Source organism: Dunckerocampus dactyliophorus, chromosome 14 (assembly GCF_027744805.1).
Source record: "Dunckerocampus dactyliophorus isolate RoL2022-P2 chromosome 14, RoL_Ddac_1.1, whole genome shotgun sequence".
NCBI lineage: Eukaryota > Metazoa > Chordata > Actinopteri > Syngnathiformes > Syngnathidae > Dunckerocampus > Dunckerocampus dactyliophorus.
Genome location: NC_072832.1, coordinates 24665422 through 24690993, shown reverse-complemented (window position 1 = coordinate 24690993; position 25572 = coordinate 24665422). Strand labels below are relative to the sequence as shown.

The 25572-nt window shown below is 43.5% G+C and overlaps 2 protein-coding genes across 3 annotated transcripts in view; one reads left to right on the top strand and one right to left on the bottom strand.

The window, feature by feature from the left end:
• slc30a6 (solute carrier family 30 member 6) overlaps positions 1–10251 on the bottom strand; it is a 92286-nt gene extending 82035 nt beyond the window's left edge. For both annotated transcript variants that reach the window (XR_008573750.1, XM_054799555.1), the window contains exons 1-4: positions 10037–10251; positions 7997–8037; positions 7703–7789; positions 792–876 (exon numbers count right to left, since the gene is read on the bottom strand). Coding sequence is in view for 1 of the 2 variants with exons in the window: in XM_054799555.1 (XP_054655530.1) it covers positions 792–876; positions 7703–7789; positions 7997–8037; positions 10037–10214 (391 nt within the window). In the remaining variant the exon portion in view is untranslated. The remainder of the gene's footprint in view (positions 1–791; positions 877–7702; positions 7790–7996; positions 8038–10036) is intronic.
• A 10165-nt stretch (positions 10252–20416) lies between these two features.
• sult6b1 (sulfotransferase family, cytosolic, 6b, member 1) lies at positions 20417–24358 on the top strand. The gene is made up of 7 exons (XM_054798863.1): positions 20417–20623; positions 22826–22938; positions 23405–23494; positions 23560–23686; positions 23752–23846; positions 23914–24067; positions 24126–24358. Exons 1-7 carry the CDS (start codon positions 20428–20430, stop codon positions 24251–24253), a joined length of 903 nt encoding a protein of 300 aa, XP_054654838.1. The 5' UTR covers positions 20417–20427; the 3' UTR covers positions 24254–24358.
• Positions 24359–25572: the final 1214 nt, after the last annotated feature.

Below are 25572 nucleotides of genomic sequence, written 5' to 3'. Positions count from 1 at the left end.
AATAATAATAATAATAATAATAACAACGTCACTGTAGCTTGGTTAATATGCAAGTCACATTATGTAAAGGGAGCACTGCTGGCGTTTTTTGAAGGGTTTTTCAGAAGGAGGAATAGGTGCGTCCCATTATGTGCATTCTTAGCTGCCTCTCTATAGCATTTTTTATATCTTTAGAACGCACAGAAAAGAGAATGGCATGTGTGTTCATGTCTCACATAAGGATTGTGGATGATTGGGGCAAAATTCCCCCCCAAAAAGTGCACTTTTCCTTTAAGTGACGTCAGCCGCCCCAGCCAGCTCGAAGCAGTGGAGTGACAGACCAAACATATTGAAATGACGTCTTCATTTAGATGGTGTGGATCATTTCTATTGCTTTACATGATGAACACGTTTGGGAAATGCAACCGTGGACGCTACACTCTGGACCAACGACATTTATTTTCAGAGCAAAATAAGCTCTGAAAATAAATGTTCCAAAAATGAGTAGCTCTTGGCCATTTTCATTTTGTAAAAGTAGCTCTCACAAGGAAAAATGTTGGTGACCCCTGGTCTGGACTGTAGAGGAGCGATCGCATTACAGTCAGCTATGTTGCATGTGTGTTGATATTTGTAAGCAATCCCCCCCCCCCACACACACACACACACACACACACACACCCGTCACCCCAATGCTGTATAACACTGAAATCAATTATGAATGTTGTGTGAGTGTGTCGAGTGCTTTATTGTGTGTGTGAAGGCAGGAGTTTCCACCTGTTACGTGTGCATGTGAGCGTGCACGTGGTGCTCACCCATGCTGTTGGTGGAGCTGCACCACATGAGCAGACAGGCGGTGCACAGCAGGTTGAGGGAGCCAAAAAGCAGGATCCTCCATGACTGCAACAAAGAAAACAAACGATGAAAAAACATATTACACACTGCTACTGTGATCACGTGACCATGCCCCAACGCCGAAGCGTTACGATATCACAGATCTGGAGCGACTACTTGTTGCTGAACAAAGTAGACACTCCTCATCGGGCTGAGGCGTCATCAGCAGGGTTTCCCCCGTCACAGTTGAGGCCGTTTGGCAGGTGACCAGCGGCGCTCTAATCTGCATCCAAACCTACAAACCCACTGGACTGGGGGTGACTTCCTGCCCTGCGCTCGACCCGCTGTGCCGGGGATTTGGATGAATAATCGGCCCGCTCCCTTGCCTGCCTGTGTCTGTGTCTGTGTCTGTGTGTGTGTGTGTGTGTGTGTGTGCTCAAGTTCAAAATGGCTCTGGGGAAGGTCACGGGCACAAAGTACACACAAAAACGTTCAAGATGGACGCCGGCGAGCTGATTCAGTTTCACTTTCAAGAAGAAGAAGAAGAAAGACGCTTGGCTCAGCAGAGGCCACTGAGTGGTTTTCTGTGTCAGACGGAGGAGAAACAAGAACTAGAACAAGGGAAGGTGTGTGTGTGTGCGCGCGCACGCACGAGTGTGCACGTGGGAGCGTCGGCCTGTCACATCGCGTGGGCCTCATATGTTGTTGCTAGCAGAGCAGAGTGCTGTGAAATCTACAATTACGGCGTGCGCCGTGTTATGACAGCGCTGAGGCGTCTGGTGACAGCACTAGCCGGCCACGTGCACGCCCGTGCGTGCGTGTGTGGGCAAACAAGAGAGGCACTGCTCGGACACAACACCGCCCCAACCCCCACCCACCCTTCACGTACGCACAGCGCCCTGAGGAGAGACGTTACAGCCTGGCGCTGTGCTGCCCCCTTCTGGTGGCCGCCGCATACCGTGGAACAGCATCATCGCCACCGTGTGGTCCATGTTGAGGATGAATAGGTGAAATTAATGCTCTCGACAGTCGGCCTCCATGCTTTGACGATACACAACACCACGACTGTCACATGACACATCTCCACTTTCACTGCGTCTGAAGCTGCTTGTCCACTAAGCTGCATGGGACGCTTTGGTAATTCAATCCACGGCTCTATGTGGAAGTCAGACTCCCCCCCACCCACGCCTGTGTGTGCTTAGCCTGGATAACACTCCAAAGACCAACACAAACACACACGTGTGTGTGGACTTTAACATGACACTTTTGTCCTGATGCACTTTTACTGACACCTTGTTACGTACAGGCCATGCATTCATTTATTGGTAAATGACTTTCTAAATGCCAGTTTTAACATTATTAGAGCCCTGTAGACATGAAATAACACCCCTATAGTCACCTTTATACTCCTATTATTCATTGTTTATTTCACACTGCGCAACTCTAAAGGGGCGGCATACACGGGAGATGAAAAACAACCACGACTTGCGAAACTCATCGCCAATGCGCAGCAAACTCTGCACAAAGGGAGGCGACGAGCGACTGTGACCAGCTACACCGGTTAGCGACGTGTTCACATCCAGAGCGAATTACAAGTTCCCCATGGCTTTGATTGGCTGCCAGATGTGGAGGGAATTTGAGGGTATCAAAGTAGTTCCGAGGAGGAAAATAGGCCAGTGTTGATCGAGTACTCTTGCTAGTACCGAATCTCACTAGTATTGAAGATAAACTTACATAAATGTCCATGTAAATTCATGTAAACTTGCCCGATATGTTTACTCTGGCGCCAGCGTGTTCCCATGCCGCTGGTTTTTCTTTATATCCTGTCCACTCATTGCTTGATAAATGAAACTCCCGCTGATTGGTCCTCGTCTGGGCGACAGCCATGAAAAGTTAAACATTTTTCAACTTTCGGGGATCGCGTCGCAAGCCAGCGTGCGCACGTTGACATGCATGAGCACAAACTTTCAAATGCACAAATTTCACGTGTTGCTTGGCTGGACGGTGACTCGTAATAATCACTCTATCGCGCGGGTTCCACTGAAAATGAATGGAGTAGAGATGATGTCGCCTCCCATGTGTGGCACCCTGCAGGGACTCGAGACAGCTGCTAGCTAGCAAGCCAGCGAGCTAACCAGTGAGCCTGAAACTTATTTCTTCTAAATTTAAGAAGCCAAATACATACCACTTCCACACGGAATGGGAGAAGAACTTTTTTTCCACTCTATCATATGGTACATGCCATGGCCGATTTCATAACTTTACAGGTAAGAAAACAATAAAAAACAAAGTGAAAGTCAACACAAGACGTGTTGGTCACTGGACAAGTGCCAGTAAGGCACAGTGCATGCTTATCAAAATAATACACACACACACACACATACATACAGTATATATACATACATACATACATATATACTGTATATATATATATGCATATACATATATACACACACACACACACACACACACAGTGAGGGTCATAAGTATTTGCACCCCCTGCGATTTTGCAAGTTCTCCCACTTAGAAAATAGGGAGAGATCTGAAATGTTCATCATAGATGCATTTCCACTCTTAGACACATAATCTAAAAAAAAATCCGGAAATCACATTGTATGATTTTTTTATGATTTATTTGTAAATTACTATGGTTCATAAGTATTTGAACCCTTGAGAATCAGCAATAATTTTGACTCTCAGTCCACCGTAAAAAAGTCCACCTTTACCCCACGAGTAACCACCCACCTACCACCACTTTGAGCTCACTAATGTCACCTGTGCACCCCACAGTCATAATCCAACTGCTACCATGGGCAAGACAAGAGAGCTTTCCAAAGACACCAGAGACAAAATAGTAGAGATCCACAAAGCTGGAAAAGGCTATGGAACAATTGGAAAGCAGCTTGGTGAGGATAAATCAACAGTTGCTGCAATTGTTAGAAAATGGAAAAGGCTAAACATGACTGCTAATCTACTTCAGACTGGGGCTCCATGTAAGATCTCTGCTCGTGGGGCATCACTCATGATTAGAAAAGTGATAAATCAGCCCAGAATTACACGGTAGGGGCTGGTCAATGACCTGAAGAGAGCTGGAACCACGGTTTCAAAGTCTACTGTCAGTAGAACACTACGGCGTAATGGTTTAAAATCATGCAGTGCACTGAAGGTTCCCCTGTTGAAGTCAGCACATGTGCGGGCTCGTCTAAAGTTTGCCAGGGACCATCTGAATGATCCAGAGGGGTCATGGGAGAATGTCATGTGGTCAGATGAAACAAAAATGGAGCTTTTTGGTGCAAACTCCACTTGTTGTGTGTGGAGGAAAAAGAAGGCTGAGTTGCATCCCAAGAACACCATCCCTACTGTTAAGTATGGGGGTGGAAACATCATGCTTTGGGGGTGCTTTTCGGCAAAGGGGACAGGACGATTGTACTGTAATAAACACAGGATGAATGGGGCCATGTATTGTCAGATTTTGGACAACAACCTCCTTCCCTCAGCCAGAGCATTGAAGATGAGTCGTGGCTAGATCTTCCAACATGACAACGATCCGAAGCACACAGCCAAGATGACCAAGGAGCGGCTGCATAAGAAGCATATCAAGGTTCTGGAGTGGCCTCGCCAGTCTCCAGACCTAAATCCACTAGAAAATCTTTGGAGGGAGCTGAAACTTCGTGTTGCTCAGCGACAGCCCCGAAACCTGACAGATCTAGAGAGGATTTGTGTAGAGGAGTGGGCCAAAATCCCTGTTGCTGTATGTGCAAACCTGGTGAGGAACTACAGGAAACGTTTGACCTCTGTAACTGCAAACAACGGCTTCTGCACTAAATATTAGCACTGATTATCTCAAGGGTGCAAATACTTATGAACCATTGTAATTTACAAATAAATCATTAAAAAAAATCATACAATGTGATTTCCGGATTTTTGTTTTTAGATTATGTCTCTGAGAGTGGAAATGCATCTATGATGAACATTTCAGATCTCTCCCTATTTTCTAAGTGGGAGAACTTGCAAAATCGCAGGGGGTGCAAATACTTATGACCCTCACTGTATATACTGTGTGTATATATATATATATATATATACAGTCAAACCTGTCTTAGCGGCCACCTTTATAGAACGGCCACCTGCCTATAGCAGCCACTGAAAAATCCCCCGCAGCAAATTTACATGTTATAGACCCTGTGTATAGCAGTCACCTGTCCAACGCGGCCAGCGGCCACCCATTTTGTCTCCCTTGGTCAATATCTGCCTGCATATAGCGGCCAAATTACCGACTCAAGTAGAAGCTTCATGCATGAAAAAGTTTTGTTTTTCAATCAATGAAGCCGTCGTGTGTAGACTTTAATTACTGAGTCCTAGCTCAGTCACATTCATTCACAAGATCCACACAAACTGTCAGTTGTTCCACATAAAAAAGCCGTCTTCTTTTGAGCTTGCTATTTCCTGGTCAAACATGTAACTTTAAGAGCATCTGCACCAAAATATTACTGCAAAGTAGGCTGGGAACAGGATGTGCTCTCAGCGACGCTACAATAAAAATTTTTAAAAACATACGCTAGCATGCATGCGGCAGCGGGAGCAAAACTGAGTTCGGTTGTACTTAATTGAAGTATTTTAGAATGTACTCACGTTATTTTTGATCAATCCTCATCCACAAATTCATTAAAGTCCTCATCTTCTGTATTCGACACAAAAAAAGCTGTCTTCTTTTCCGTTCGCTACTAGTCTGTTAACTTGTCAGTGTTATTCAGCTCCGAAGCAAACAAGGAAACTTCTCCTGTTGCTTCTGCCAACTTTATTTATTGAACGCGGCCACCAGACAGCAGCTCAGAACACACACACATCTCTCAGCATCGTCTCTCCTTCCTGCTTGCCCACAAGGCAAAGGTTAAACAAGCCCCACTACATAGCTGTCCAGGCAATGCCTGTAACAAGTGACACCGTTTATTTCCTGGTGTGAGACAATGTGCACAATGTGTGTCAATACTGTAATGCCGCTTGTTGTGGGGAAGGAGAGACTCACGTCGCCGATGCACTTTAATGGCTTTATTAACAGCGGAGAACACTGCAGGACTTTACATCCACACCAACATAAACACACTTCCCAACTCTCTCCAAACTCACAGCTAGCCTGCTCGGGATGCCCACCGTCACTTCCCGTCACTTCCTGATGAACTAAAGCTGTAATGACACTCTGCCGTATAAAAAGTAAAATATTAAAAACAAGCGTAAGACATTACTAGCACAGCTTTGTTCTGTGGGTCGTGGATATATTCTATCAGTTATTATTAAGCCTCTAGCTTCCTTTTAGGAAGTAAAAACCTTGGCTATGATTGCACTACATTGTCATGTAGACCTACAAAGTACACTTGGAAGAACAAGAGGTGAATAAATGTATTGCAACCAATGTGAAACTGATGAGGGGTAGGATTAAATAAGTTCTGCTTCTTCCTACTCCTTTTTGGACATGCAAAATTGTGAATTGTACTATGTGATGTGATGTGTTTGACTCATGCATGTTCAGGATGAATTAAAACCATGAACCATGATAATAACAAGCCTAGTAGTGCTGTACAACTTTTATCCGCAGTCCGCAGTGCCCTCTACTGGTCAACATTATTATTATTTTTTTCCCCCTTTTTTTTCTTTTTTTCCCTCTACTGGTCAACATTCAAACTGGACGCCAACCTGTCTATAGAGGCCACCTGTCTATAGCAGCCACTTTTGCAGACTCCCTCTAGTGGCCGCTATAGACAAGTTTGACTGTATATATATCTCAAAAAAACACTTTTTAATCAGAGTTTAGCAACCTATCAGTCAATCAAACTTCTGGGATATTGATCTGGTCAGTTAAGTAGCAGAGGGGGTTGTTAATCAGTTGCAGCTGCTTTGTTGTGAATGAAATCAACAACAGGTGCTTCAGAGGGGCAACAATGAGACAGCCCCCAAAACAGCAATGGTTTTCCAGGTTGAGGCCACTGATACTTTTTTTCCCTCCTCATCTCTTTTGGCTGATTTTTTACTGACTGACTTTCTACTGCTGTAGTTTTTCATTTGGCTTGGATCAACATCTCTGTTGATAGCATAATGCGGTACCTGGACGCTACAGAGGTTGCACAAGTAGTCCAACTCCTCCAGGATGGCACATCAATACGTGCCGTTGTAAGAAGGTTTGCTGTGTCTCCCAGCACAGTCTCAAGAGCATGGAGGAGATTCCAGCAGACTGGTAGTTACTCCAGGAGAGCTGGACAGGGCCGTAGAAGGTCCTTCAACCCTCAGCAGGATCGGTATCTGCTCCTTTGTGCAAGGAGGAACAGGATGAGCACTGCCAGAGCCCTACAAAATGACCTCCAGCACGCCACTGGTGTGAATGTTTCTGACCAAACAATCAGAAACAGGCTCCATGAGGGTGGCCTGAGGGCCCGACGTCCTGTAGTGGGCCCTGTGCTCACTGCCCAGCACCGTAGAGCTCGACTGGCATTTGCCATAGACCACCAGAATTGGCAACTACACCACTGGTGCCCTGTGCTCTTCCGTGATGAGAGCAAGTTCAACCTGAGCACATGCGACAGACGTGAAAGGGTCTGGAGATGCCGTGGAGAACGTTATGCTGCCTGCAACATCATTCAGCATGACCGGTTTGGTGGTGGGTCAGTGATGGTCTGGGGAGGCATATCCCTGGAAGGATGCACAGACCTCTACAGGTTAGATAACGGCACCCTGACTGCTATTAGGTATCAGGATGAAATCCTTGGACCCATTGTCAGAACCTACGCTGGTGCAGTGGGACCTGGGTTCCTCCTGCCATTTCTACTAAGTGTGCAATGTCAGTCATCTATTCATTGTATACGTTCTTATTCAAGCATACAGACAGAAGTATCAGACTTACCCGTCTATCTGACGCGACCAATCGGAATTCTTGCAGGAGTTTTCCAGGAAGTGACCTGTGCGTCTTCCTGAAGGGATGAATGGTGCCCTGCAAAACGCCAAACAAAGCCCAAAGAGGCCAACATTTTTACAGGAAGTGTGTGCTGTGGACGCGCAGCTTGTTTTGCATCGCCACCTTAGAGGCCTGCCGGGGCACTGCACGCAGCTGCGGCGTGACGCGTTCCAGCAAGCAAACTCAAGTATTCAATGCTTTGTGTGCAGCAGACGTTAAAAAGACGATGCAGAAGACACTCACCAAGACGTACGTGTCCTGCTTCTTCCTGTGCACGGGCAAGTCTGAGGACATGAGAGGACATAGTTTGCATGACTAATGAATACTTGTACAAGTGTGTTAAAGAAATAATTCCACATGAACGTCATAGATGGAATAAAACGTCTGCTACACTTCTTGTATTGCCCGCAATTAGATGACGTACCTCAGGGGTGTCCAAAGTGCGGCCTGGGCGCCATTTGCAGCCCGCTGCACATTCAAAAAATATAACATAACAAGAAAACTACAAAAATTAAATCAACATAAACTCAAAAAACTAAAAATATGAAGAGAAAAAAGTTGTAATATCATGATGAAAAATATCATTATAGTAGCATAAAGTTTAAATATTTAAAAAATATATTTTTCAAAAATATTTTGAGAAACAAAACAAAATATAGAATAAAGTTGTAATTTTTGGAAAATTAAGGAGTGGAAAAAGTTATGATATCGCGAGAATAAAGTCAAAATATTAAAAGAAAAAGTCAGCTCTTACGAGAATAAACTCGTAACATTATGAGGAAAAATAAGGTCATTTTGGTAGCATGGAATTGAAATATTAAATTAAAAAGATGTTATTTTTTTAAAAAGACGCAATATTATGACAAACAAACAAAACATAACATTGTAATGTTTGGAAAATTACGATGAGGATAAAATATATAATATTTTGGGAATACTGTAAAGTCTAAATATTATGGGAATAAAGTCATAATATTAGGAAAAGAAAATGTATGAACATTGTTTAAGAGGAAATGAAGAATTGACATATTAAGAAAAAAAAACATCACAAATGGGGAAAAAAACTGCTGTAACTTTACAAGAATGAAGTCAAAATATTAAGAGAAAAAAGTCAGATTGTAATAACCAAAAAAAGTTGCAATCTACGAGAATAAACTCTCATGGATTTGAAATATTACATGGAAAATAGGATATTTTTTAAAAAGTCATAATATTATGAGAAACAAACAAAACCACGTCGCAATTTTTGGAACTTTTGGTTGGGGTAAAAAATATCAAAATGTTAAGAAAAAAAAAGTCTGATTTTAACAAGTCACAATTCTACGAGAATAAACTCATAATATTATGAGGGAAAATAACATCATTTTAGTAGCATGGCGTAAAAATATTACATTAAAAATATATTGTTTTTAAAGTCGCAATGTTATAAGGAACAAACAAAACCTAAAATTGAAATTTTTGGAAAATTAGAAAGAGGAAAGAAATTATAATATTATGGGAATAAAGTCTTAATATTACGAAAAAAACCCCTATCAGAACAAAGTCAAAAATATATAAAAGAAAAAGTCAGATCTTATGAGAAGAAACTCGTAATATTATGAGGAAAAATTATGTAATTTTAGTAGCTTGGAGTTTAAATATTAAATTGAAAATATTATTAAAAATATTATAATTTTTTTTTAAGTTGTAATTTTATGCGAAACAAACAAAACAAAGTTTTGAACGGAACATTTTGTTTGGCGAAAAATAATTTTTTGGAATAAAGTGAAAATATTAAAACAAAAAAGTAATTTTCAAACAAGTAAAAAAAAGTCACAATTTTAGGGGAATAAATTCATAATTTGAAAATTTTAAAAATCAATAAATCAAAAATGGAAGAAAAAAACAGCTACAATTTTACGAGAATAAAGTCGAAATATTAAGAGAAAAAAGTTGGATTAGTTGGATAGAAATGTGGGGGGGGAAAACAAAAAAGACCCAAGGTCGTGCAAATAACAGCGTTTTTCACTGGTAAAATGACATTTTTTCTTTCTTTTTCAGTACGTTTAAACACCCCTACTAGTGTACCTCACGAAGAAGGCTACACACACGCATACAAATTACCGGTTAACAATTTGGTAGTAAATATGTATGGTACCAATGCAGTAACTTTAAACGAGTCCAGCCCTTATTTAAGTCTGCAAGCAAATGTGCAGTTTCTTGATGAAAAACAACAATTGTCAGTGAGGAAGCGGCCAGAGGGATTAGGGTGTTGTTAGCAGTTAGCTTGCTAGCAAAACAAACCGGCTTCGTTGACGTTGATGACGTCCACCGACACCATGTCAAGCTTGTCCAGCGGGCCGACCTTCCTCTCGGTCACCCCGGACGGCACCACGTCCGGTTTTGGCCCCAACTTTCTGGGGTAAAAGTCCCCGACATTGTGGTACGACAGAGCCGCGGACGTGGACATCATCGAGTCCATGGCTACCACTTCCGCATCCGCTTCTTCTTCTTCTGTTCGGTCTGTATGTTATACTGCCCCGTGCTGGTCATATACCCAAGGGTTTCACCGTACATCTTACTTGATTACACTTGTACGGTGGCCAGTGGCGGTTTTAGCTTGAATCTGGGCGGACCGACGCTGTGACCACCGACACGCCCCAGAGACACACCCACCCACACACACGCAAGTTTTGCCATGCCCTGTGTGTATCATTTTCACTTGCTATTGTTTGACCAAGACACTTACATTGAAAGAAGAGCAAATTTGAGTATGAAACTATTGTATCATTCTAATAATCACAATTTTATTAATAATAAATGATAATTAATCATTATATCAATAATTAGTTAATAAATAATAAAAAATAATAATTTAAAAAAATTACATTGGATTTGACAACAAAAATAAGACTTGTTCTGTCCAAATTGACAACAAATACATTGTGTGTTTTTTATTACATTTTTTTGGTATTATTATTTACTTCCATCCATCCATTTTCTATAATATATTTTTTTACAATAATAATATTAGATAATATTTATATATATACTGTATATATATATATATATACAATATATATATATATAGTATAATATACTGTATAGTATAATAGCATATATATATATAATTGTATTATAATTGTATATATAATTGTATATATAATTGTATTATAGTTAAGTATTATTTATTATTATAAACAATAAATAAAATAAAAATAATTGAGCTATATTAAAAATGTAAAAAAAATATAACAATAATAAAATTTAAATGTAATACTTACTATATATATATATAAAATAATATTAAAATAATGAAATAATGAAATAAAGTGTCTTTTTGATGTGCATTATTTCCAGGCTTTCACGGGCCACATTAACTGATATGGCGGGCCGACACCTCTGCCCTATAAGCTGCATTTGTGTGTGTGTGTGCATGTGTGCGTGTGTGTGTGGAACATGCCGTCTCACAGGCAGCATGAAAGGTAGCATGCAACATGTGAGGGGCCCCCCAAGGGGCCTCTAGGGAGCGAAACATGAAGTATTAACACACATACAGTAAACTTTGCACATGAAATAAAAATCAGACATAAAAGTCAAGTTTTTTGTTCTGATGATAAATAACAAACTTGTTGCTAAGCACTAATTCTCTCTCCTGTAGATTCTGCGTGTGTGTGTGTGTGTGTGTGTGTGTGTGTGGAGGGGGTTCCTACCCTGGCCAAACACACACACACACACACACACACACATATTTATTATCGTAATACTTATTATTGTGAGGAGAGTGTGTGGTGTGGTATCAGGGATGAGCGCTGAGGACTTTGCAAGAAGGCTACAGAGCAGGCTGCAGCAGGCCACGGCCATGAAGAAGGAGGAGAAGCTGTACAGGTACAAGGGGGTCCTCTACCCCCTCATCCTGTGCCCCCAGGAGAACCTCCGAGCTTTGGCGGCTGTGACGGCGGAGGACGACGACGTCATGCTGGTGGCTTATCCCAAATGCGGTGAGTTGTCACAAAGCCTGTTTTGGATGTGATGTTTACTCTTCATGTATCTTTTTGCATACTTTCTTTCATCAAGCACACAAAAGGTGACTTTGGAATGGCAGCATTTGGGCTGGAACATAATACCTGACATGTTAACAACCTTGCAAGCTGCAGCTGCTTTGCGGCAAGCTTGCTTTTTAAATCAAAGTGGCTGGAAAAGCAGATAAGATATGGTTTATTGTCACATGCGCCGTAAGTGAATGAAGGCGTGAAACCCGTCCTTTGCTTTCCACGATGAATTCCAGCGACACAAGAAGTCATAGGAACCGTAAAATAAGTAGTCAAAAACCACACTTGAGTAAAAATAAAGACATCTTCAAGATAGTAAGACCAGTTGAAAAATGTCAGGAATGTACATTTTGCACTGTTGGATCTTAAGGAGGGTCTCAGTAGAGCTTCAAAATGCGAAAAGAAGAAATGGGAGCGAGACAAAACAAATGTTTGAGTAAGCAATTTATTGAAAACAAGCATTAAAATGAAATAGGTTGTTCATCTGCTGATCAGAAGTTTAAGACCAAAAAAAGGAGAGTGAAAAAAGGAGTGAGTAATGAGTAGCTGTGCCATTCTTGTTAATGAGCTGAAAAATGGCTTTGGGCATGCTTGATGCTGGTCTTTCCAGGAGGCTAGTGGGAATGTTGCTCCAGGTGGGCATCCACTGTCTGGAACTGATGCCCATTTTTGTAAGCTTCCCTAGCTGTCCATCCCCAAATGTTCTCCATTGGATTTGGATAAGGGGAACACGCAGGATGGTCCAAAAGAGTGAGCTTATTCCTCTGGATGAAGTCCTTGTGAAGTGCGGTGTTGTCCTGTTGAAAACGTCAGTCATTACCACACAGACGAGGGCCTTCAGTCATGAGGGATGCCCCCTACAACATATCTGGCTGCCGTTTCACGCCTCTGCACAACATAAAGCTCCATTGTTCCATTAAAGGATCATGATGGCGCCCCTTCCGCCGTACCGTGTGGAAAACATTTCCTTGTCATGCTAGCAACGTTGGAAGCTATCAGAACTGTCAAGGGAGAATAAAAGTTTCTTCCACCTTTCAATGTTCCATGTTTGGTGCTCTTTTGCAAATTCCAAATGGCCAATTTTGTGGCCTTGTAGAGCTGTTTTTCTTCTTAAAAGCCTTCTCTGGCGTCTGATGGTTAGTGGACTGCGCTCGGCACCAGCGTAAAAGTTGGCCCAAGGCAGAAATAGTCAAGTAGAAAGAAGCAGAAACGTAAGTGCAATGTAATGTTACTGTACAACACTGCGTATGCCAGGGGTGTCCAAACTTTTTCCACAAAGGTTGCATTCGGAAAAATCAAGGATTTTTTATATTTTTGCGTGATTTTTTAATATTTTTGCTGTTTTTGGGAGGAAACGGCCCACAGGCTGCATTTTGGACATGGGTGGCGTATGTAGCAGTATGTGTACTAGTTTATGAAGTAGCAGGCCTGTTTGTACTAGTATATGTACTAGTAAATGTGTGTATGTTTTAGGCTTTAACTGGATGGTGGGTGTGTTGAATAAGATCATCACGGAGGCCACAGGAAGGAAGATAGAAACCAGGGTGCCGCCGCTTATAGAGTTCTTCGGGCCGGATGTCTTACAGGCATTTGATCTTTCATGGGAATGCCGTCATCATCCTAATAAGTGTTTAAGCGACATGGACCAGCACTCCTGATTCTGAAGGCCCTGGGCAGATTACGCTGACATAGCAACACATAGAAGCCAAAATCTGATTGGAAAAAAAAACTCTAACATACACATACTCTACGAAATGAAGATAATACACAATTAGGGATAAATTAATTCAATTTCATGGAACAAATACTGGAATTTTCCTCTGATTGTGTTTAGGCCAGCAGAGAAGGCTTTGCTGGCCCTGATGGCACATGACAAGTCACATGACACATTAGCGCTGTCCCGATGTGATGTTATCTTGAGGTTGGCCGATGAGCCGCTACATGGGGACCCACCTGCACCCCGAAACATCCCCGCCTGTAGAGTGGAGCTGCCATTCCGCAGTGTGTTCCACCTATGCAAGCTTTTCCAAGGCCCTTGAGCAGATCTTTCAAAACAATCGTCCAGGCAGGGAGGCAGCCCGCTCCCCTCCCAAGCAGCGGCAGGGGCGACGCCGGGTAGCTGATTATGTCATCGAGTTCCGCACTCTTGCTACCGAGAGCGACTGGACTGCCCAAGCGCTCCTCTACGCCTTTTTCCTGGGCTTGTCGAACCACATTAGAGTTCACATGATTCCTCTTGACCACGGTCACATTTCAGGGCTGCAGGGCTGCAGGTCAAAAACTAGTGAACAATGATGAAGATTTGCTCACAGGCAACAGTCTCACCCGAAAAAAGCTGGGGGTAAGGAATGCTAGGCTTGGGAAGGGAAGTGCCGGCTATAGCTTGCATCGGGGGGCTACTGACCAGCACGCCAGTATGATGGACAGTGCTAGCAGAGCCGAAGTGGACTGATAACACCCACACCCTGTAGAAGAAGGGCCAGAGTCACCTCCACCTGCTGAGGAGACGGACGTGTTTTGGAGTGTGCAGGGCTCTCCTCCAAACCTCCTATGACTGTGGTAGCTTCGGCTATCTTCTACGCTGTGGTCTGCTGGAGAGGAGGCAGCACAGACAGGGACAGGAAGAGACTCAACAAGGTGATTAGGAGAGCCAGCTCTGTCCTGGACTGTCCACTGGACTCCATAGAGGAGGTGGGTGAGAGGAGGATGTTAGCCAAGCTAACATCCATCATGGACAACACCTCTAAAATAAAGATAAAAACTTACATTACTTTTTCTCAAAGATGTTAAAATGAGCTCCAGTTACATATACGAACCAAAAATTGTCCCAAACTGGAAAGTGTCAAAAAGTGGTCTGAAAAAGAGAAGTGGATCGCTGCCACCGTCTCTGTTTCAGCACAAAATACACCATAATGCTTCTACAAAAGCCTCCAAAGGAAAAAAAGAAAAAGACAAAAGTAATCTTCTTTTAAATCGACTGTTTGGGGGAGAATTCTTACTCCAAAAGGTGGGAACTGTCGTTGCCGTCGGTCATGGAAAAAATAAAAAGGAGAAAGGCTGCATCTGTAAGCGGCTATCTCCGATGTCCGAGGACACTTCTCCTTTTCTCTGCGCCTTCTTGGTCAAACACTAAATTAGCAAAGTCTGTGTTTCTTCTTATGAAAAAGAAGGTTGCTCTTTTCTCTCTGTGAACAAAGTCACAGGATCGTCCAATTCTTAAATGCAGGTCTGTACAATACAGACAGTCCAGGGACCCACAAGGAGAAAAAGCCCCGATACTATTTTTTTTTTGTTGACGCCCGTTTAACGTGCGCATGTCCTGTTTGACCCTTGGCCGACGCCGTACTTTGAGGAAGTAGCAGCGACTGTGGACCCACAAACGGGAGCAAATACTGAGCAAAAATGGAGAAAAAAAGGGTATTTTGATCGGTAAATTTAGCTTCAAAGCCCTGACAGATGGCTCTGGCAACATGACCAAAGTTATTAGTGTCTACTGTCGCTGTGATTTGAATTATCACGGATTACATCGCCTGCCAAAGAAGTGAGAAGTTGCTGGAGCATTGTGGGTATTTTTTTAAATTCTCATTTATGCAGTGGCATCTTGGCATAAGATACCACGGAACAAAAGGAAGGAAAGCAGAAGTTCCCCCTGGACAGTTTATGGTGGTGCACCTAAGACGCTGCCAGAATGGCTGATTGTGAACTCCGACCCGCACCCGCTGGATTTAAAGCGAGCGTCTGGAAGCACTTTGGCTTTCGCATAGTTGAAGGTAAAAATGAGCTGGACAAGAGCCAGACAATATGGAAGCTTTGTCATACAAGCTTCAAATGTTTTGGGAACACAACAAATATGAAAAACCACATAGCACATTTCCGCTCGAATGAGGAGGAAAAACAGCTAGCTGAAGTGGCTGCCGACCAGAGAACCATCGAGCAGGTGATAACTAATTTTCCACCCAACTCGGAAAAGGCGCTGTTATGTCACCGTAACGGCGACTTCATTACTGATGACTGGAAGCTAGCATCTCATGTGCTACAAACGAGAGGAATGAATGAAAGCCATACAGGTGCCAATACGAATAATGGCAGATTTTTTTATGTTGGTTATTCAGAAAATGCTGAAGTTTGTGTTAATTTTATACATGCTGTACTGGCGCAATTTACTTTTCCTGCTGCTTCTGTACAATGGGAAATATGTTGGTAGATAACCTTCCAATTGTTAAGATAATGGAAGTAAATTCATCTTTCATGTTTATTTTAATTGGGGATCATTACAAATATGCTTTGTTTTAGTAGTACACAAAAGAAATTATATATAGAAAAAATTTGGCATAAAAAAATGGACAAACTATTGATCATAAAAAAGATGCATTGTTTTATCATCGCATGGCAGGCCTCTGAATAGTAATCGCATTGAATGGTGAGGACCTCAGAGATTCCCACCCTTGTTTTTTTTCTGGGGTTTTTTTCTGTTAAAGGCGAACGTCATTGGTCAAGATGTGTGGCCGCGTCTCAGTGTCCACACTGAGCAGGTGGAGGGGCGGGGCTAAGCACGCTGTGGTGCTCTTAGAGCCGGTTCATTCGTGAGAAATTTGCATGAAGAGATTTGACCTATTTTGACCTAATTTGTCTATTGAGATGGGTCTTTGTTTTTGTATTTTACAATGTTACATTTTATAGGGGCCGCCATATAATGAGGAGGGTGTCATTCACCCCACCTCTTGCTTGTTGGTGCTGAGGTACGCCCCCTTTCTGGTCACATCGTGTGATCCCGCTCATCAGGAATTAAATGGTATGTAGCAGTGTTCTTAGCGTATGACAATGAAAAAAGTTGATAGTTTATAGCCACTTTTATCTTGCTGTCTGGGCGTCGCTCTTTTAAATTGTTTGGCCTTTCTTAGCCGAGTTACCATAGAAGCAGTTGCGGTTCTGGCTTTAATGACCCACTGGGCGTACTGAAGCTGTGTATTAAGTTATACATTGCCACAAAAAATATAAAATCTAATATGATAATAAGCAAGCAACATTCTGCGGACCTACGAGAGGGGCGTCAAACTCGTTTTCACCATGGGCCACATTGCAGTTGTGGTGATCCTCAGAGGACCACCTGTTTCAAATTTGAGTATACAACTATTATATAATTCTAATAATAATCCATCCATCCATCAATCTCCTTCTGCTTATCCGAGGTCGGTCATCATAGTTGAGGGTAGGAACATAGACCGACCGGTAAATTGAGAGCTTTGCCTTTCGACTCAGCTCCCACTTCACCACAACAAACCGATGCAGAGTACACATCACTGCAGACACCGCACCAATTCACCTGTCCATCTCGCGTTCCATCCTTCTCTCACTCGTGAACAAGACCCCGAGGTACTCTTCCACTTGGGGCAGGATCTTATCCCCGACCCGAAGATGGCACGCCACCCTTTTCTGAGAGAGAACCATGGACTCGGACTTGGAAGCGCTGATTCTCATTCCAGCCGCTTCACACTCGACTGCAAACCGATCCAGTGAGAGTTGAAGGTCACGGCTCGGTGAAGCCAGCAGGACTACATCATCTGCAAAAGGCAGAGGCCCAATCCGGCAGCCACCAAACCGGAACTCCTCAATGCCCTGGTTGCGCCTAGAAATTCTGTCCATCAAAGTAATGAACAGAATCAGTCACAAAGGGCAGCCCTGGCAGAGTCCAACCCTCACTAGAAACAAGTCTGACTTATTGTCGGCAATGCGACACCGGTCATACAGGGAATGAACAGCCTGAATTAGGTCATCCGGTACCCCATATTCCTGGAGTACTTCCGACAGAATTCCTTGAGGAACACAAATGCCTTCTCCAAGTCGACAAAACACATGCCGCCTGGCTGGGCAAACTCCCATGCACCCTCAAGGACCCTGCTGAGAGTGTCGAGCTGGTCCACAGTTCCATAGTCAGGGCGAAAACCACACTGCTCCTCCTGAATCCGAGATTCAACTATTCAGCGGATCCTCCTCTCCAGAACTTCTAAAGAGACCTTACCATGAAGGCTGAGAAGTGTGATTCCATGATAGTTGCAACGTCCCCTCTGGTCTCCCTTCTTACAGTAGTAAGGAGGACCACCACCCTGGTCTGCCAAACCATAGGCACTGCCCCCGAACACACAATGCTGCATAGTCAACCAAGACAAGCCCACAGCAACCAGGGCCTTACAGAACTCCTGGCGAATCTCATCCACTCCCGGGGCCCTGCCACCGAGGAGCTTTTTAACAACCTCTGAAACCTCAGCCCCAGAGATAGCAGAGCCCATTGTGGAGTCCCCAGGCACTGCTTCCTAATTGGAAGACGTGTCGATGAGATTGAGGAGGTCTTCAAAGTGTTCCTTCCACCGGTCCACAACATCTCGAGTCGAGGTGAGCAGCACACCATCCCCACCATACATGATGACGTTGATTGTACACTGCTTCCCCCTCGTGAGACGGTGAATGGTCCAGACTCCTCCCCTGTCTGAGTTTTTGCCCCAGCAACTGCGAGAGCTGCAGACCGCTTGGCCTGCCGGTACCTATCAGCTGCCTCTGGAGTCCCACTTTTTGGCCCAATAGGACTCCTTTTTTAGCTTGACAGCATTCCATACCACTGGTGTCCACCAACGGGTTCTGGGATTACCGCCACAACAGGCACCGACCACCTTACGGCCACAGCTCCGATCAGCCACCTCGACAATGGAGGCACGGAACATGGCCCGTTCTGACTCATAGTTCGCCGCCTGCCTCAGAACATGGTCTAAGCTTTCCCGGAGGTGGGGGTTGAAACTCCTTCTGACAGGGGACTCTGCCAGATGTTCCCAGCAGACCTTCACAATGGGTTTGGGCCTGCCAGCTCTGACCGGCATCCTCCCCCACCATCGGAGCCAACTTACCACCAGGTGATGATCGGTTGACAGCTCCTCTCCTCTCTTTACCTGAGTGTCCAAAACATATGGCTGCAAGTCCGACGACACAACCACAGTCAATCATTGAATTGCGGCCCAGGGTGTCCTGGTGCCAAGTGCAGATGTGGACACCCTTATGCTTGAACATGGCATTAATTATGGATAATCTGTAATGGGGGGGGGGGGCGTTCTTCCCAATTGCACCTCTCCGGGTCTCACTGTCGCTGCCAAAGTGAGCTTTGAAGTCCCCCAGCAAAACAAGGGAATCCCTCGAGGGAGCACTCTCAAGTACCCTTCTCTAGGGACTCCAAAATTTCTGAACTGCTGTTTGTACAAGTGCAAACAGCAGTCAGGACCCGTCCCCCCACCCGAAGGCGAAGGGAAACTACACTCTTGTTCACGGGGTTAAACCCCAATGTACAGGCCAGGAGCCGGGGAGCAACAAGAATTGCCACCCCTGCTCGTCGCTGCTCACTGCCAGCAACACCAGAGTGGAATAAGTCCAGCCCCTCTCGAGAGGACTGGTTCCAGAGCCCTTGCTGTGTGTTGAAGTGAGTCTCCACCCCATGAGGTGACATTCCACGTACCAAGAGCTAGCTTCTGCAGTTGAGGATCGGACCTCCAAGTTCCCCGCTTTCGGCTGCCACCCAAGTCACTCTGCACCCGACACCTTTGGCCCCTCCCATGAGTGGTGAGCTCATTGGAGCGGGTACCCATCTTGTCTCTTTGGGCTGTGCCGGGCCGGTCCCCGTGGGTGTAGGCCTGGCTACCAGGCGCTCGCCATCATGCCCCACCTCCAGGCCTGAGTCACCTAGGACCTGTTTGTCATGGGTGACCCTACCAGGGGCATAAAAGCCCCCGACAACTTAGCTCCTAGGATCATTGGGACACGCAAACTCCTCCACCACAACAAGGTTGTAGCTCAGGGAGGAGAGTATTTTATCACACATTTGATTATTATCATTTTCTCTTGGTATTGTTTGACCAAGAAACTTACATTTAAAGAAGCGCAAATATGAGTCTATGTTATGTAATTCTAATAATCATCATTTTATTTATAATAAATAACAATTATTATATTATTCATTCATTATTATATTATTCATTATGATTCATTCATAAATAATTCAAAAATAAGAATTTTACATGGATTTGACAACCAAAATGAAAGCTTTTATATCAAAATGAACAACAAATACAGTACATTGTGTCTTTTTGATTACATATTTTGTGTTATCTTTTACTTAATATATATAAATGACCAGTCCAGGGTGTACCCCGCCTGTCGCACGAAGTCAGCTGGGATAGGCTCCAGCATGCCCCCGCATCCCAAAAGAGGAGAAGCGGTATAGAAAATGGGGGGATGGATATTTATGTAAGGTCTTAAAAAGTATAATCATTTTTCACGATGACATTAAAATAATAAATAAAGTAAGTGTCTTTGTGACGTGCATTATTTCCAGGCTTTCACGGGCCACATAAAAGGATATGGCGGCTGACACCTGTGCCCTATAAGCTGCATTTGTGTGTGTGTGTGTGTGTGGATCATGCAGTCTCATAGTTGAAAGGTAGCATGCAACATGTGAGGGGCCCCCTGGGGGGCCTCTTGGGAGAGGTGTGTGTGTGCGTGTGTGGAGGCGGTGCCTGCCCTGTACACACACACACACACACACACACACACAGCATAGTAGCAATAACTATTATTGTGAGGAGAGTGTGTGGTGTGGTATCAGGGATGAGCGCTGAGGACTTTGCAAGAAGGCTACAGAGCAGGCTGCAACAGGCCACGGCCATGAAGGAGGAGGAGAAGCTGTACAGGTACAAGGGGGTCCTCTACCCCCTCATCCTGTGCCCCCAGGAGAACCTCCGAGCTGTGGAGGCTGTGACGGCGCGGGACGACGACATCCTGCTGGTGGCTTATCCCAAATGTGGTGAGATGTCACAAAGCCTGTTTCGGACTTTGTTTCCTCTTCATGGAGCTTCTTGCATACCTTCATCAGACACACAAAAGGTGACTTTGGAATGGCAGCATTTGGGCTGGAACATAATACCTGACATGTTAACAACCTTGCAAGCTGCAGCTGCTTTGCATTCCAGTCCAAGATAAGATATGGTTTATTGTCATCCGCGCAGTAAGAGAAGGAAGGAGTGTCCCCGTGCAATGAAACCCGTCCTTTGCTTTCCACAATGAACGCCAGCGACACAAGAATTACTTTACTTCACACACACAAAAGTGTCACAAGTGGGAGAAGCCACTTGTAAAGGAGGCGGATCCCAACGCAGAGATAGTCCAAAAATAGATACAAAAGATATTTAATTACACAAGGTGTACCGAAACGGGGGAAAAGAGTACAACACAGGCAAAAGTAACAAACCAAAAGCAGAAACACAAAACGCTGTTAGCAGAAGGCTGACAGGAAGTAACTATAATATAACTAAGAAACACTACAGGCAAACCTGAGCTGGAACAGCAATACGTGTAGCAGGTAAAAGTTCTGAGCAGGGAGTAACAGGTAAGGAGCCGGACGAAGCGGTACAGGTCGCAAGGGTTGGCAAGGAGTACAATCTGGCAAAGGGCCACTGCTGCCACCGGGTATATAAAGGGCGCATGATGAGATTGCCTGCAGGTGTGCGCTGGGAACTCCACCCACACCGGCTGAGGTTGCACTGAAAGTAAAAACACAGCAGGCGGCAGCAGAGCGACAAACACCATCGTAACACAAAAGTACTCTAACACCACACTTGAGTAAAAATAAAGACAGCTTCAAAATGTTAAGAACAGTTGAATAATGTCAAGAATGTACATACGATAGCTTTACCCGCCGTTTGACACCCCTGCACAACCTGAAGCAATATCAGGTGGGATCTCCTTATCATGCCAGGAATGTTGGAAGCCATTTGAAGGTTCATTTGTTTCTTTATTACTAAAGCTTTTTTGAGACACTGAAATTATGGAGCTATGCATTTTTGGCATTTGAATTTAATTTTTTGTTCAGTATGATTTTATGCTGAAAATTTCATAGAATAAAACATTATAAGCAAAATGCATGTTTTGAAATTCACTATGTATCAAATAAAACACAATATATAAAAAAAAATACGGAGTTTAAAAATTCAGTTTGCTAAAATACAGTTCTAAAATTCACTTCATAGAAATTCATGGCAAGAAAATTCAGTGCATAAAAATTTTATGTTACTGTACAAAATTGACATAGCATTTCCAGGTAATTAAGACTCAGTCTTAATTACCTGGTTGTGTCTCAGAGCCAGCCAATCAGGTAAAAAGTGACTGGAAGTGTATGTGTGAGTTTTGAAACATGAAAATGATTTTTTTTTTCACACTGAATATTTATATTTAAACCATCCTATTTTTATAAATTGATTTATTTAAACAGCCATTTTTCTTATTAGATTTTATTCAATGCATTTTTTTTGCATAATTTGATTTGTAAAAAAAAACCCATTAATGTCATAAAATTGAAATGCAGTAAATTTAGTGACATAAATGCAGAGTCTATAAAAAAATCTTTGGCAACAAAGAAACAAATGAACCTTCATACCCCTGCGACATCTCCACATAGCCAACTGCTGTTTGACGCCCCTGCACAACCTGAAGCTCCATTGTTCAATTGAAGGATCATGATGGCGGCCTCTCCACTGTGCCGTGTGGAAAACATCTCAGGTGGGATCTCCTTAGCGTGCCAGCAACGTTGGAAGCCATCAGGACCGTCGAGGCCGAATAAAACTTTCTTCCACCTTTCAATGTCCCATGTTTGGTGCTCTCCTGCAAATTCCAAATAGCCAGTTTTATGGCCTTGAAGGAGACAAGGCCCTTGAACTTTTTTTCTTCTTAAAAGCCTTCTTTGACAGACTGCGTTGACCCGTAGGAGAAACGCAAGGGCAGTATTGTTACACTGCATATGCCAGGGGTGTCCACACTTTTTCCACAAAGGTTGCATTCGGAAAAATCAAGGATTTTTATATTTGGGATTTTTTTGGTTATTTCTGCAATATGCCATGGGTGAAAATGGCCCACGGGCTGCACTTTGGACATGGGTGGAATATGTGCCAGTATGTGTACTACAGTAGTATGTGTACTAGTATATGTACTAGTAAATGTGTGTATGTTTTAGGCTTTAACTGGATGGTGGGTGTGTTGAATAAGATCATCACGGAGGCCACAGGAAGGAAGATAGAAACCAGGGTGCCGCCGCTTATAGAGTTCTTCGGTCCGGATGTCTTACAGGTATTTGATCTTTCATATTTGTACACATCAGACGTAGATCGTGTAGTTGCACATGTCACCAGTGGGGGCGCTACTGCACCAATGAGTCCATCAGTGCTCATGGGAATGCTGTCATCTTCCTAATACTTGTACGTGTTTAAGCGGCATGGGCCAGCACTCTTCATTCTGAAGGCCCTGGGCAGATTACGTTGACATGGCAACATGTAGAAGCTGAAATCTGATTGGACAAAAAAACATCTAACATACGCATACGCTACAAAATGAAGAGAATACACTGTTAGAGATAAATTAATTCAATTTCATGGAACAAACACTGGAATTTTCTTCTCATTGTGTTTAGGCCAGCAGAGAAGGCTTTGCTGGCCCTGATGCACATGACAAGTCACATGACACATTAGTGATGTTATTTTGAGGTTGGCCGATGAGCCTACATGCAGCGCCTCAAACCTCCTGTCGCCCCCTCCAGGCGATAGATCAAAGTCCCTTGCTCAGGTTTTTGGGGACCCACCTGCACCCCGACAACATCCCCGCCTCCTTCTTCGCCAAGAGAGCAAAGGTGAGCATCACATAGGCCACCTGTGACCTTGTTTGCCCTCTAAAAGTCCGCTTATGGTTGTGCAGATGTTGGTCATCTTCAGGAACCCCAAGGACGTGCTGGTGTCCTTCTATCATTTCTGCAACAACTTCCCCGTCCTACCTTCCGCATCATCCTGGGAATCTTTCTACGCCAACTTCCTGTCTGGAGACGGTGAGCCTCCTCGCTGGCTTCCAAGCTGAGCTGCTGCTAAATGTGGACTTTTTGTGGGGGTCTAGTTCCCTGGGGGTCCTACTTTGAGCACGCTTTGGCCTGGGAGAGGAGGATGGACGACCCCGATGTCATGGTGGTCACCTACGAGCAGCTCAAACAAGTAAGCACCTTGGATGATTTCACCACACCGTCAATGGATCAACAAGTATGACCTGATCTTCACGCAGGACCTTGGCGAGGGAGTCCGTCAGATGTCGTCCTTCCTGGGCTTCAAGCTGACTGAGGCTCAGGTGCAGCGGGTGTCTGAGAGCAGCACATTCACCGCCATGAAGGAAAGCTTGCCGGTGCCACACGGAATGGGAGGCGTCATCTTCAGGAAAGGTGTGTGTGTGTGCGTGCATCCAAGACATAACAGTCAGGAGAGGTTGTTCCATTTCAGGTGAGGTGGGAGACTGGAGGAACCACTTCACAGCAGAGCAGAGCCAGCAGATGGACAAGGTCTTCAGCAAACACCTGGCGGGAACCCGGCTGGGACGCCAGCTCAACTATGACGTCCACTGTCAGTAGGACGTGAAGACGTCCGATAAGCTGGACCACATCACACACCACCTTCAAGGTGTCCTGTTAGAAGATCAGCAGTTCAACTCTTGACCACGTCTGATCCCCGAGACAATAAACAAGCTGTGGAAGTTCCAACAACTTTGCTCTTTTGTGCTTTGTCGTTGTGGCCTAAGGTACACCACAGGTGTCAAACTCAAGGACCGGGGGCCAGATTCGGCACACTGTATCATTTTATGTGGCCTGTGAAAGCCACAGGACCATTTCATATATTTTAAATTTACAATTATTTTTCATTTTATTTTGTTTTTACTTTTTAAAATATAGCTTTATTATATATATATATATAATTTTTTTTTTATTCATTCAATCATGAATGAATGAATTCTAAGGATATATATTATATAGTCATATAATCATATGGTGTAAAATATATACATATATTACCTTTTAAAATTGCAATATTATTTTAATATCTATACTAAGTAAAAAATACATTTTTTAATTTAAAAAAATCCTTAATCTTGCTTGCTAATATTTTTATATTTTAATAGGTAATATTAAATTAGAATATTTTATAATTGTATAAACTATTACATAAAATATTCTATCCAGTATATATTACCTTTTAAAAAGTTAATCCATCCATGTTTTATGCCGCTTCCCCTCATTAGGGTCGTGGGGGTATGCTGGAGCCTATCCCAGCTGCCTTCAGGCAAGAGGCAAGGTACAACCTGGACTGGTCGCTTATTTTGTTTTATTTCCTGTTTTGTTTCCTGCTTTTGCGCACCTGGCGCTAATTTCCTTGCGGCCTATTTAGTGCAGCTGTGTGCCTCTTCTGTTGTGGGATCATTATGCTCACACCGCGGGTTAGTTGCGAATGTTTGCTTATTTGTCGTGCCTTCCGAGTTTGTTTTGTCCATGATTGTCACACATCCCTTCGGCTAGCTTCCCTGTTGCGCTCATCTGCTGACAAGAATGAAAGACTTTTACCTGCCCTTGGGTCCCGCCTCTGCATCTTGGGGTCATCGCCAAAAAAACACCATGCCGCAACGTGACAGTTCGCTCAGTTTTGACAGAAAATGCCTTATTCTGGTTGTTGTTTATTTTTTAATATTAATATTATTTCTTTTAATCAAAGACTCAATTACAATATTCCACAGTATATTATATAGAATTACCTTTTACATTTTTAATATCTATATTATATAAAGTAAAAAATACAAAAATAAATACATACAATCAAAAAGATCCTTCAAACTTCTTGCTAAGTTTGTTAAATGTGGTCCGTCAGTTTTGTTGAGTATTTTTTTAAGAGGTCGCCACAA